This window comes from Sturnira hondurensis, unplaced genomic scaffold (genome assembly GCF_014824575.4).
Source record: "Sturnira hondurensis isolate 20B ecotype Veracruz unplaced genomic scaffold, ASM1482457v3 Scaffold0005493, whole genome shotgun sequence".
Lineage (NCBI taxonomy): Eukaryota > Metazoa > Chordata > Mammalia > Chiroptera > Phyllostomidae > Sturnira > Sturnira hondurensis.
In genome coordinates this window covers 283,280-296,453 of record NW_028078124.1, presented here as the reverse complement: position 1 = coordinate 296,453, position 13,174 = coordinate 283,280, and the positions used below count along the sequence as shown (strand labels likewise).

At 40.6% G+C, this 13,174-nt stretch overlaps 1 protein-coding gene across 1 annotated transcript; it reads right to left on the bottom strand.

The window, feature by feature from the left end:
- Window positions 1–1,004: 1,004 nt before the first annotated feature.
- On the bottom strand, window positions 1,005–1,961 carry LOC118987911 (olfactory receptor 13-like). The gene has a single exon (XM_037047253.1). The coding sequence runs from the start codon at window positions 1,959–1,961 to the stop codon at window positions 1,005–1,007; it is 957 nt and encodes a 318-aa protein (XP_036903148.1).
- Window positions 1,962–13,174: the final 11,213 nt, after the last annotated feature.

Sequence of the window (13,174 nt, the reverse complement as noted above, 5' to 3'; positions counted from 1 at the left end):
TAATTTAGTGTATAATTTGAGGACAGTTTTGAAAAAGTCTCTACATACCTTTTACACTACTTCTTAACTGTGCTCTATCACTTCATAATTGTGTTGGAGTTTCATGCTAAATGGTTATTTAACTCACCTCACATTTCTTACTTTAAATAGCAAATTATTACTGATAATTTATAGCCTCCTATCATTGGTCAAACAGCCATCACGGCAATTATACAGTCTGGTCTTATTTGTGGGAATGTTCTCAGTTTTGGTCATCTCTCATAGGAGTCAAGTGACCAAACCAAAGAGAGAAAATGGTAATTCTGCCAAGGACTCTCAGCTACGTCCATTCTGCCTTCTTCCTCTCGTCCCCACCATCCCAGATCTCCACCTACACTGCAAAGGCAGAGAAACACAGCAGCAGAGAAAGTTCCAATGTGTCTGTGTGTTTCACATGACATCCTTTTGGGTTCTCTTCTTGTTGTTAGTTCTGTCAGAGTTACACCCTTAATCTTTTTTCCCCTGAAGTCCTGGCTCCTGCTCTTTCTAATTTAAGTTATTGATGCCTCAGAAAACATCACTGTCATAGACATATGCAGGAAAACAACCAAATATTTTCAATGTAGACCCATTTTTGAAAATGACCATTGCGAAATTAAAACTATTTCAATAATTGCTATATAATTGCAATTAAAAATCCACTCCTATATTTTACATATTCTGCCAATACCTTGGTTTATTCAGTAAAATTTTGCCTACAAATCCTGATTATGAAATATATAAACTTATTTCATCTTATTCAGACTATCCTTCATGACCATGTTACAGGTGCTTGCACCAAGCAGAGAAGTGGAAGAAGGACTCATTTCCTTGTGCAACATCCTTGTAGAGAGGCAACAATATGGGCTTCCTCAGAAGAGAGTCATAGAAGTTCCAGAACAGGAAAAGGATGTCTTAGGCCTAGAGCATCTCTCTGTATTCCTGTGCACATATCAAATAAGGGGACACATTGGGTCTGTATATATTCAGTTATTTTTTATCAGTGAGGCTCTCATGCAGGTCTCTCCTTTCAGCCTCCTTCTCAGAGCAGCATTGACGTCTCTGTTCCTCAGACTGTAGATCAGGGGATTCAGCATGGGATTAAAAACGCTGTGAAACAGGAGGAGGTAGTTATTTTGCTCCTGAGAGTCCCCATGTTGGGGTCTAGCATATGTAATAATGGCTGTGCCATAAAAGAGCCCCACTACACATAGATGGGAGGAACAGGTGGAGAAAGCTTTCCAGCGTCCCTCTCCTGACTGGATCTTCAGGATGGCATGTAGAATGTGACCATAGGAAACCACAACTGTGGACACTGGTCCCACCAGAACCAACACTAGTGCAGCCACAATCACAACCTTATTAAGGTGAATATCTGCACAGGCAAGATTGAGAAGAGCTAGAAGCTCACAGAAAAAGTGATTAACTTTCTGGGGCCCACAGAAGGGCAACCGTAAGAGTAACACCATATCTACTAGGGCTGGGAGGAGCCCTAGAGTCCAGGAAGTCACTGCCAGGGTGAGGCAGACTCTCCAGCTCATGATGGTAGAATAGCGAAGGGGCAGGCAGATGGCCACGTACCTGTCGTAGGACATCACCACCAGGAGAAGACATTCGGTGCCAGCAAAAGTCAAGAATAGAAAGGTCTGTGTCATGCAGCCAACAAAGGAGATGGGCTGGGCTGGCCTCAGAAGGTTGACCAGCATCTGGGGCACTGTGTTGCAGGCATAGGCTATGTCGACAGTGGCCAGGTGGGAGAGGAAGAAGTACATGGGAGTGTGCAGTCGGGAGTCGAGTGAGATGAGCCCCAGGATGATCCCATTGCCCAGCAGGGTGAAGGTGAACAACAGGAAAAAGATCCCAAACAGGAGTACCCGCATCCTTGGGCTGAGCAGAAATCCCACTAGGAGGAACTCTGTGACAGAAGTCTGGTTGCCTTCCATTTTCCTGGGAGGGAACAAGGGAGAGAGCTCATCAAGTCTGCGTGCCCAAGGGACGTGTTTAACATTGTACCTGTGTATGTCATGTATGTCATTGTCTCTTCCCTCAGAATATATCTTCAGTGAAACTTTTGTCCTGTTCATCAGTTACTGAGTACTATCTATGTATGGCAAATGACAGAGAAGGAAACATTTTCACCTTGATAAATTAAATGCCAGTTTTCTATTACACTGTTCAATAAATCTTACCTTAATTTCCAAAGTTCCACCACAGTCCCTAACACGTTAACACGCCTGCTCTGGACACTTTCAGCGTGGACACTTTCAGTGGACAATTTCCTCAGTCGTCACAACTACTTCAGAGGTCTGCCTGAGAGAAGTCCTGATTCCCCCTGCACACACAGCCACCGTGGGGAGGAGGCTGTGGGCCTGCATCTTCACACACACACACACACACACACACACGAGGGTGGGAAGGAGGACTTGGAGCCTGTGGGAGATCCTTCTATCAGGGAATCTGACCTATTTGTGCCTTCATTAGAAGACTTATTTGTCAGCCTTGTAATTTTTACTGGCTACATCATCTTGAATTCAGTTTAGAGCATGGCAGGCAGACTGCCACAACTTTAGCTGCATTTAGGGAGAGAACTTTGTCTTTTGACCTTTTTACTCAAAAATTTTCTTCTCTCATCATGCTGTTTCATGGTGAGATATTACCCATCACACACTTAACCCTATATGAATATTCATACTCTCTGACTGTATGTATGGATAAAGTATATGGTATATATATATAGATACATGCAAGGTTATGTGCACACGCCTATACTTGTACTATTGTTATGTGCAAGTGTGCACGGTACTTGTTACTTTCTATGTTATTTTCTAGCCTCCTTCACTAGTAAAATGCTGGTTGTATGATTTCTTGTTGGGCCACGGCCTGAGATTTAAAATTACTGATCAATAGCCAAGGCTAAAGACTAAGCTCTAACTCTACACTCATGTCCTTAGAACCTTTAACATATTTTACAGCTTAACTCTAACAGGAAAATATTTTTCATCATGGAACTTTACATTCTGTGGTTTATCATTCTTTAGGAAAGAACTTGTCCCAGGATGGAAATTCGGAGGTTTCACTTGTAACTTTAAAACACTGCTTCTGTTTGCTTGTAAGTCTGACTCCATATCCCTCTTCAGTTCCAGCAGCCATCTGAATTTCACTAAAATAAGGATTTCAAAAAAATCCACAATTGGGGTCCTATATGAATTCTCCATTCAAATTTTCTCATAAGTTAATATTTACAAGGTTTGATAAGCAACAGTGTGAAAGTTTCACCCTGCTTCAAAGGAAGAATCTGAATTCACAGCAGTAATCCTGGCAGATGATTTTATCATAGTCCAAGAAATAACATCATATCAGTTGGAATTACCTTCATGAAGAAAGCTGTTTGTTTTAGTAGGACTCAGCTCTATGTCAGTGAGTGCTTTAACTCAGAGATTTGGATTCCCATGTTATGGGAGAACGTGAGCAAGAAAAATGCTCAGTTCTCTTCCAGTCATAGGATTCCTTGGCCCTAAATGTATAGAAAAGCGCTAGCCATTTTTGTTTCAGGTTTGTTGCCACATTTGGGGAGAAAGAAGACAGCAATGCTATTTCTAAAATGTCCTATAATGAATCACACAATAAACTTAAGCAGAAGGACCAGTGACTGTCATCTCATCTTCCTCCTTTCTGCTGAAGTAGCTATAACACAAAATAAAATCCCACAGACATTTACTGAATATACTCCATGTTCATCCACACATCTTGGCTGAGGACATACAAGACAATTTCTAGCTGCTGGTGTACAGAACCTGCTTGGAGTGACAGGTCTGTTAAAATGACTCAAAAGATGATAATTCTCACATTCAAATAACTCACCAAGTGGAAGTTCACTGTCAAATATAAAACCTTCAGGACACTCTTCTGTAACAAACTTCTTTTGTGGTCAATTATGTCATGAAAACCTGACTGAGTTTCATGGGACAATGGAAACACTCGAAAGCAACTCTCTCAAACAGCTAATATATCTTATCATTTAAACAAAGAATTTTATACTAAATGTATCAAGGTAAAGATCGATATTAGGTATATCTAAACAAGATGGTGACTGAGATGATCCTACTAGCTAAGGCTGTACATAGTAAATGCCTACAATTGACAAACAATAACAATTCTGTTCTGCACTGTGATTCCTCATCACAGCCCGTGTGAATTTGAATAAGGACAAAGACTGGACAACATATGAAACTTACCACAGACTTACAGCTAAAATCAAGAAGACCAGCTGAATGTGACCTGGGTGGAGCAAAAACACACTAATATAGAGAAAATATTTGTGAGTCAGTGTTGAAGTTGCCATCTCATAAGCATCTCTTAGGAGAAAAGTGCTGGAAGAAGAAGACATGATTTGTTCTCTGCTCCACTCCACCACCTCTCCATATACTTCTGAGTGGTTGGTGTAGGGATGGATAAAGACCCACCAGGAACACTGCCATCAGCTCTCTTCCAGGGGAAAGGGGTTCTCCAGGGACTAATATCTGGTGTTCTCCACAGGGGCACCTGTCAGAAGACACTGGCTATGATGGTTCCTTCACTCACTGTGGGGTCCATGTTCATCCATGTAGAAGCTCTAGAATGATTTCTGGGACTCTTTCACACATGACAGTGACTGCACCTTGCATTCATTAGGCTCAAGAACTCAATTTCCCCACCTACTAACAATCCAAATTGAGTAGGTGGTGCACAGGGTAGCTGAGGCCCATAGGTTTTTCCCATCTTTTAATCTTGGCTGAGTTTTATCTCACAACTGTCTGGTATATGTATCCTCTCAAATTTTTCTCTTTGAAAATATGGGAAATCAACAGGGAACAGATAGCATACTGGTATAGTATGATAGTAGAGGCTTTCATACAACAGAATGGTTACAAGGATACTGGGAAACTACAACAGGAAACACAGAGCTCTCAGATGAACAATCAGAAATGTGTGAGGCTGCTCTTTCTACAGTACAAGGACACAGAGCAGAGTCTAGGTGATTAGATTCCAGAAGGTCAGAGTGAGGGTTCACACTTGACCCTATGAGTTGAAGGGGTACCCCAGTGGCACAGTGGCCCCAGCAGGGAATGACAGGGCTGGCTCTGGGAAGCTGAGTAACTAAGACTGGGCAGGGAGGCCTCTGCTGCCACTTCCAAGAGCTGCTGGGCAAGGCTGACAAGAAAGGGAGGCAGACAGAAGGAGCAAGGTCCTTTTCCCTGCTCCAGGCTCCCAGTCTACTTCAGAGACCCCTACCTGCACAGTGTAACCAATTAGAAACCCCTGAAACCAATACTCTGCCCTGGCTGGTGTGGATCACTAGCTTATAGCATCATTCCATAAACAGAAAGGTCCTGTGTTTGGTTCCTGGTCAGAGCACACACTGTATTTAGGTTCAGGCTTTGGTCCCAGTCAACACACATACATGCTTTGTGTATATATTTGTAAATATATATAATGATTTGTATGTAAGAGGGCACTGTGTATATTTTCCTCAGAATGAGTTTGAATTCACAGGAAGAGGAGAACTTGGAGCTGAAGAACCTACTGCCTGAGGTGGGTTCCCAGGGTGATGAGTCACAGAGGCCCTTTCTGTCCAGACCACAAACACAGGACACAGGGGAGCTCAGGAGACTTCTTGACCAGAGGGCTTTACACTCTGACCCCCATTCCCCAGACACATACCTGTGCAGTCCAGAGAACAAATTACAAAGCATCTTCCCAATATTCCATGTCTTCCCTACTGAGCAGAACGAACCTGCCCTTTTGTTCTCAACTCCATCCTTGGTATCTTTGGTTGTGACTATATGTGAGTGTGTGAGTGACTGTGTCTGTGGTAATAGCAGAGAAGTGAGAACTCAGGAGAAATGTCAGGGTGGTCCTACTCAGCAGAATCTTGGCATGAAAATGTAACAGGCAGAAAAATCAGATGTTACAGGGCATGTCACAGCACAGTCTCCACATTCCCAAGTATCTGGATTCTGAGCAGCTGATCTGAGGTGAACACTGCCTCTGTACCACTGTGGAGAATGGCGTAAGCTTCATGATGCGGTGCGTGTGGCCCCCATGGAGCTTGTTAAGGTGAGCACCTCGAAGGACTGGTTCCTCCCAAAGGAGCGAATTACCTTGTCTGCGGAAAAGTGCTAACTTTACTGGGAAACCCATAGAGATTGAAGCCTATTTTCTTATATTTAGGGCCCTTGAAGTGACTTCAAGGACACTGAATGGCTATCCTGAGGCTGGATTCAGTGGGTACTGCTATTCACATTCACCTGCAATAGTAATCACTGATCTCAAACACTGCAGTTTCGGAAGAGGCGTGGGGTGACAGATCAATTCATGCCTAGGATGATATAAAATACATAGTCACTGGGAGTGATGAGGTCCCATACAAAGTGCTTGTTCAGGGAGGTGCACACAACCTCAGTAATCTTTAGAAGAATAGGACACGATAGTCAATGACACGATAGCATGAGTCCAGAAAACAGCGGCAATAAAAGGAACAAATAAAGACCTCAACATAAACAAAATGAAAGATAAAAATCACATGATCATAGCAATAGATGTTGAAAAACATTTGGTAAATTACTGTACGCATTTATGGTCAAAACACTGAGCAAAGTAGGAATAGAGGTAGCATACCTCAACATAATAAAGGCCATATACAAGAAATCTATAGCTTACACCACACTCAATGGGCAAAATCCAAAAGCTTTCTTTCTAAGACCAACAACAAGACAAAGATGTCCACTTTTACCACTTTTTTAAAGATTATTTATTTATTTATCTTCAGAGGGGAAAGAAAGGAGAGAGGGAGAGAAGAAGAGAAGTATCAATGTATGGTTGCCCCTCGTGAGTCCCCTGATGGGAACTGGCTCACCACCCAGGCATGTGCCCTGACTGCAAATCAAACTGCAATCCTCTGGTTCACAGGCCCACACTCAATCCACTGAGCTACAACAACCAGGGCCACTTTCACCACTTTTATTCAACATACTATAAGAAGTAGGAGACCCAGTGATCACACAACAAAAAGAAATAACAGGCATCCAAAGTGGAAAGGAAGAACTAAAAATGTCATTGTTTGCAGATGACATGATAGTGTACATAGAACATGCTATAGGATCTGCCAAAAACTACTTGACCTAATAAGTCAATTTTCAAAATAGCAGAATGCAAAGTTGATATTCAGATTAAAAGCATTTTTGCCAACCAACAATGAAATATCAGAAACAGAAACTAGAAAAAAATCCCGTTTACTATGGCCACAAGAAAAATGAAGTACGTAGGAATAACCTGAACCAAGGAGGTAAAGGACCTGTACTCAAAAGACTACACAACACTGAAGAAAGAAATTAAGGAAGATACAAATAAATGGAAGCACATGTGGTGTTCATGGATTGGAAGAATTAACATCATTAAAATGCCAATGCTACCTAAAGCAAACCACAGACTTAATGCAATCTTTATTAACATACCAATGGCATGTTTCACAGATTTAGAACAAATATTTCAAAGATATATATGGAACCAAAAACAACCCCAAAGAGTCTCAGCAATCATGAGAAAGAGGAACAAAGTAGGAGGGATCACAATACCTCATATCAAACTATAGTACAAGGCCACTGTAATAAAACAAGTTTGCACTGGCATAAGAACAGATACATAAATCAATGAAATGGAAGAGAGAGCCCACAAATAAACCCATGTCTCTCTGGTCAACAATATTTGACAAAGGGGGCAGGAGCATAAAATGGAGTGAAAATAGCCTCTTCAACAAATAGTGTTGGGAGAACTGGAATGTTACATGCAAAAAAAAATGAAATTAGGCCACTAACATAAACCATTGACCAGAATTAGCTCAAAATGGACCAAACAATGAAAATATGACCTGTAACATCATTAAAGTCCTAGATGAAAGCAAAAGCAAAAAAATTTCACATATTCATGCAGCAATATTTTTGATGATATATCCTTCTAGCCAAGGGAAATAAAGGAAAGACTAAACAAATGGGACTACATCCAATTAAAAATCCCCCGCATGGCTAAAGAAAACATCATCAAAATGAGAAGGAAACCAACTATATGGGAACACACATTTGTCACTGACACCTGAGAAAAGGATTTGATCTCCAAAATATATAAACAACTCACAGGAGTCACCACCAGGAAGATAAACCATTCTATTCAAAAAGGGCCAAAGGAACTGAACAGACACTTTTCCAAGGAGAACAAACAGAGGGCCTATAGTCATATGAAAAAAATATTAAACATCCCAGCAGAGAGATGCAAATTATAACCACTAGCAGACACCTCCTCACACCATTCAGAATGGCCATCATTAACAGATCAACAAATAGAAAGTGCTGGTGAAGATGTGGTGAAAAGGGAACCCAAGTGCACTATTGGTGTGCTGGAATGCAGACTTGTGCACCTCCTGTGGAAAACATACAAAATTTCTTCCAAAAATTAAAAGTGGAACTTTCTTTTGATCCAATGATTCCATTGCTGGAATCACACTCTAAGAGGCATTAAACACCAATACAAAAGAACTTATGCACCCCTATGTGCATAGCAGTGTTATTTGAAATACCCAAGTGCTGGAAACAGCCTTCTGCTCATAAGTAAATGAGTGGATCAAAAAACTGTGCATCATTTATACAACAGAATACCATGAAAAGAAAGAAAGAACAAACTCCTACATTTTATGATGACATGGATGAAACCAAAGGGTGTTCTGCTAAGTGAAATAAGCCAGGCAGTGAAAGGCAGATACCATGTGATCTCACCTACAAAGGGAACCTAATGAACAAAACAAATGAATAAGCAAATAGAAGAGGAGGCATGGAAACTAGGAATAGACTGGCAGTGACCACAGGGAAAGTGGGAGGGCAATAAGGAGGGAAGGAGGGGAAGATCAAGGAACAAGTATAAATGACTCATGGACATGCACAACAGGGTGGGGATTGACTGTGGGAGCAATGGGGATAAACAAGACAAGTCAAATAGAACACCATTAAAAAAAGACTTCAAATAACTGTAATTTATGTTAAAGGGGGAAACAATGTTATAAAGAATAAAAAATAAAATATTTCAATGAAGTATTCCGATGTACAAGAAAAATCTTATTCATTTTGAAATGGCATTATATAATGACTTCAATGAAGAAAACTTCAAATACCACACATGGCTACACCCTAAAAAGAGCAGGACCAATGAACTCAAATGAAAATGAATAGAAAATATCATATTGAGGCATAAAATGGAAAAACTGGAGTTGAGTCAGAAAGAAATCTTTGAAAGTGCTGAAAAGTGTTCTAACATACACTCCAGAGAAAAGGAAAATTAAATGGTGAAAAAACAACTTTTGAAGATGTTATTTCTGAGAATTTTTCCAGCTGTGATGAACGATATGCACCCATGAGCATAGATATCTCAGCAAATCATAAGTAGGTCACATTTACATAAAACACCATGATTCTGCAATATGGTAGTGACATTTCTGAAAACCATCAATAAAGTAAATAACTCAAACTCAGAAAAAATATTTATTTATTACTCATTACCAACAGGAATTGTTGCTTTAGCTGGAAAAAGATACATCCTTTAGTGTCTTTTGTGTGTGGCCCTGTTGGCAAAGAAATCATGGGTTTGGTTGGTTTGGTTGGTTTGCTTATTTTATTTTTGACTTGTGTTTGTTTGAAAACATGTTCATTTCATCTTAATTTTGGAAGCATATTTTCCTGTATATAAACTGTTGGATTCACAGTTCTTTTTTCAGTCCTTCTCAGATACTGCTCATTGACCTCTGACCTCCGTAGTTCTCACTGAGCAGACAGAAATTATCCTTATTGCTGTATCCCTCATGCTACTACAGGGAAGACCCAGTTCCATGGAGGCACCTGTACTCTAATTTCCCACCTTGCATAAGGGAAGGCTGGTCTCATAAGCCATTGCCATTATTTCAACCTGGGACCTTAGGGACTGAAAGTGACTTTAAGCCAGTGCTGGCTTCAGATCTCCCCATTCACTTGCTGATTCTGCCTCATTTTTGTCCTTTGAGAGTTTTACTTACTCTCTTTCATGCCCAGTTATATATTTCAGAATTATTTTTTTAATATTCTGTCCAATAATTTTAGGTGCTTTCTNACTCTAATTTCCCACCTTGCATAAGGGAAGGCTGATCTCATAAGCCATTGCCATTATTTCAACCTGGAACCTTAGGGACTGAAAGTGACTTTAAGCCAGTGCTGGCTTCAGATCTCCCCATTCAGTTGGTGATTCTTGCTCTTTTTTGCCCTTTGAGAGTTTTACTTACTCTCTTTCATGCCCAGTTATATATTTCAGAATTATTTTTTTAATATTCTGTCCAATAATTTTAGGTGCTTTCTCCTAACATGATTTTCAGGATGGCCACTTTGCTCTGTTGCCACTATTTCTACTCTAGAAATCCCAGAAGTAACCTACTTGGGGAGGGAGTTAAATACCTGCTCTCTCCCTTCGCAATGAACGCTTGATGCAAACAGAGTAGCACTATAAGGATGCAAGCTCCCTTCTCATTACCAGCCCACAAAACCAGTTATTCCTGTGACCCATGTTCCTTACCCTTGCTCCTACCTCCCATTCCACTTTCTGTCTTGTGTTAGTTCATGGGACGCTTATCACCTCCCTTTTCCAAATGTCTTGCCTTCATCTTTAATGCATGCCTCCATTTTTATTTTCTTGGATTCTTCACAATTCCAGCCCATAGTCTTTTCCTGTAGTTACATGCTCAGATTTATAAACCTCTACTTGTTTCACAGATTCTTCAGGGGGGAATCTTTGTTCACATAATTATTTCATTAGATAAATTCTTTAAATGGGAATTACTGGATCAAAATTTACTTCCAGTGTTCATTTCTACTAGTATGTACCAAATTGTCCTGGGGGACAAAAACTCTGTGGTATCATCTATTTTCTCAAAGCTTTACCATAAAATACAAACAAGACTCATAGATAGAAAGCGGACTGACAGGTGTCCAAGGAGAGGAAGTTAATGAGATGAGTGAAAAAGTTGAATAGATTAAGCAACAATAAATAAATAGATCAAAGCCATAGACACAAATACCAGTATGGTGATTGCCAGAGAAAGAGAGGAATGGGGGAGGAAGAAGAGGGTCAAGGGACAAGAAATGGTGATGGAATGAGATTTGATTCAGTGAGAGAAACACACAATACAATTGTCCCTAATACAGACAGTGTATTACAGAATGGCACAGTTGAAACTTATATAATTTTATGTTTAAAAAATTTTGATTTATTTAGCCCTGGCTGGTTTAGCTCAGTGGATTGAGCCGCAGGCCTGGGAACCAGAGGATTGCAGTTCGATTCCCAGTCAGGGCACATGCCTAGGTTGCAGGCCGGTTCCTTGCAGGCCAACTACCAGCAGGGGACACACGAAAGCCAACCATACATTCATGTTTCTCTCCTTCTCTTCTTCCCCGCTAAAGATAAATAAATAAATTAAATATTTAAAATTTTTTTTCATTTATTTAAATTTAGACAGAGGGGAAGGGAGGGAGAAACAGAGGGAGAGAAACTTCAATGTGTTGTTCCCTCTCATGTGCCTCCTACTGGGGACCTAATCTGCAAACCAGAAATGTGTCCTGACTGGGAATTGAACCAGTGACCCTTTGGTTCTCAGGCCAGCACTTAATCCACTTAGTCACATCAGCCAAGTCTGAAACCTATATAACTTTATTACCCAATTGTATCTTCTTTTATTCTGATATGTACTCTTATATTTGTCCTGATCATTTGGGGAATTATTTCTATAGTGTCTGAGAATGTTTACAAAGACACTTAAATGTTGTGTTCTGATCATGCTTGGTCTTTTTTTTTCTTTAAACATTTGAGACACTTTGGGAAAGAAAATAAGTACTTAAAATACCACATTCAGAGGAGATATCTATTTAGAAACTGGGGCTTAATAAAGATTACTGAAAGGGGATTGGACTAGCAGTCTTCCTTTTCATAAAGGTCTCTTTACCAGTTCCCCACTGTGAATACATCACCAGGTGGTCTTACACAGCTGATCTGCTGCTGGAGCTGGTGCTGACTTTCTCTGTGTTTTAAGGCATACCTACTTACATGTACATGGACCAATATGCACAGTGCATCAATAAAGGAATGACCAAAGGCGCATAACTATGAATACTGTGGCCCCCAAATCACCAAACTCATACCTTTGACTGATCCTGTCTTCATGACTAGAGAACTGCTTTTGTAACTGATTTGGAAGATTAACATGAATTCCTTCAAGCATCTTTCATTTTAACATTTTTATTGTTGTTCAAGTACAATTTTCTGCCTTTTCTTCCCATCCCTCCTATCACCCCAGCCCTCCCCACTTCCTTGCCTTGTTTCCAACCCCCTTGTTGCTATCCATGTGTCCTTTATAATTCTTCCTGTAGATACTTTACCCGATCCTCCATTATCCCCCCCCCACTCTCCCCTCTAGTCACTGTCAGCCTGTTCTCAATTTCATAGGTTTTGCTTATATTTTGCTTGCTTCTTCATTTTGTGGATTAGGTTCCAGTTAAAGCTGAGATCATATGGTATTTGTCTTTCACTGCCTGGTCTATTTCCCTCAGCATAATGCTTTCTAATTCCATCCATGCTGTCACAGAGGGAAGGAGCTCGGTCTTTCTTTCTGCTGCATGGAATTCCATTGTGTAAACGTACTATACACGTCTGATTCATTCATTTACACATGGGCACTTAGGTTGCTTCCAGCACTTGACTATTGTACATTTTGCTGAAATCCATCAATAAAATTCAGACGGATTCATTTCAATCTCATATCTACCTACTTAAGCACATTCTATTAAAAATACCGACCAGCTTACAGAAGACTACCTCAATCACTCTGTGTCTGCTTCTCAGGGCTAACATGGAGTTTGGGGGTCCACCCCTACATACAACTCACCACATTCAGGCTTTGTCAAAGAAAGATATCTACATTCATCATGTCTCATGAATGCATTGACACCTATTTCTCTGGGACTTAACCCTTAGGGCAGACACCTCTCCCTCACCTCCTCAGGCCTCTCAGGCTCTGAGATCTCTCTTGGGTTCTCAGTTGATTACTGCCCTTTAGTCT

What these genes read in the sequence shown, in the direction of transcription:
- LOC118987911 (XM_037047253.1), bottom strand. Translation starts at nt 1,961, where the DNA reads ATGGAAGGCAACCAGACTTCTGTCACAGAGTTCCTCCTAGTGGGATTT.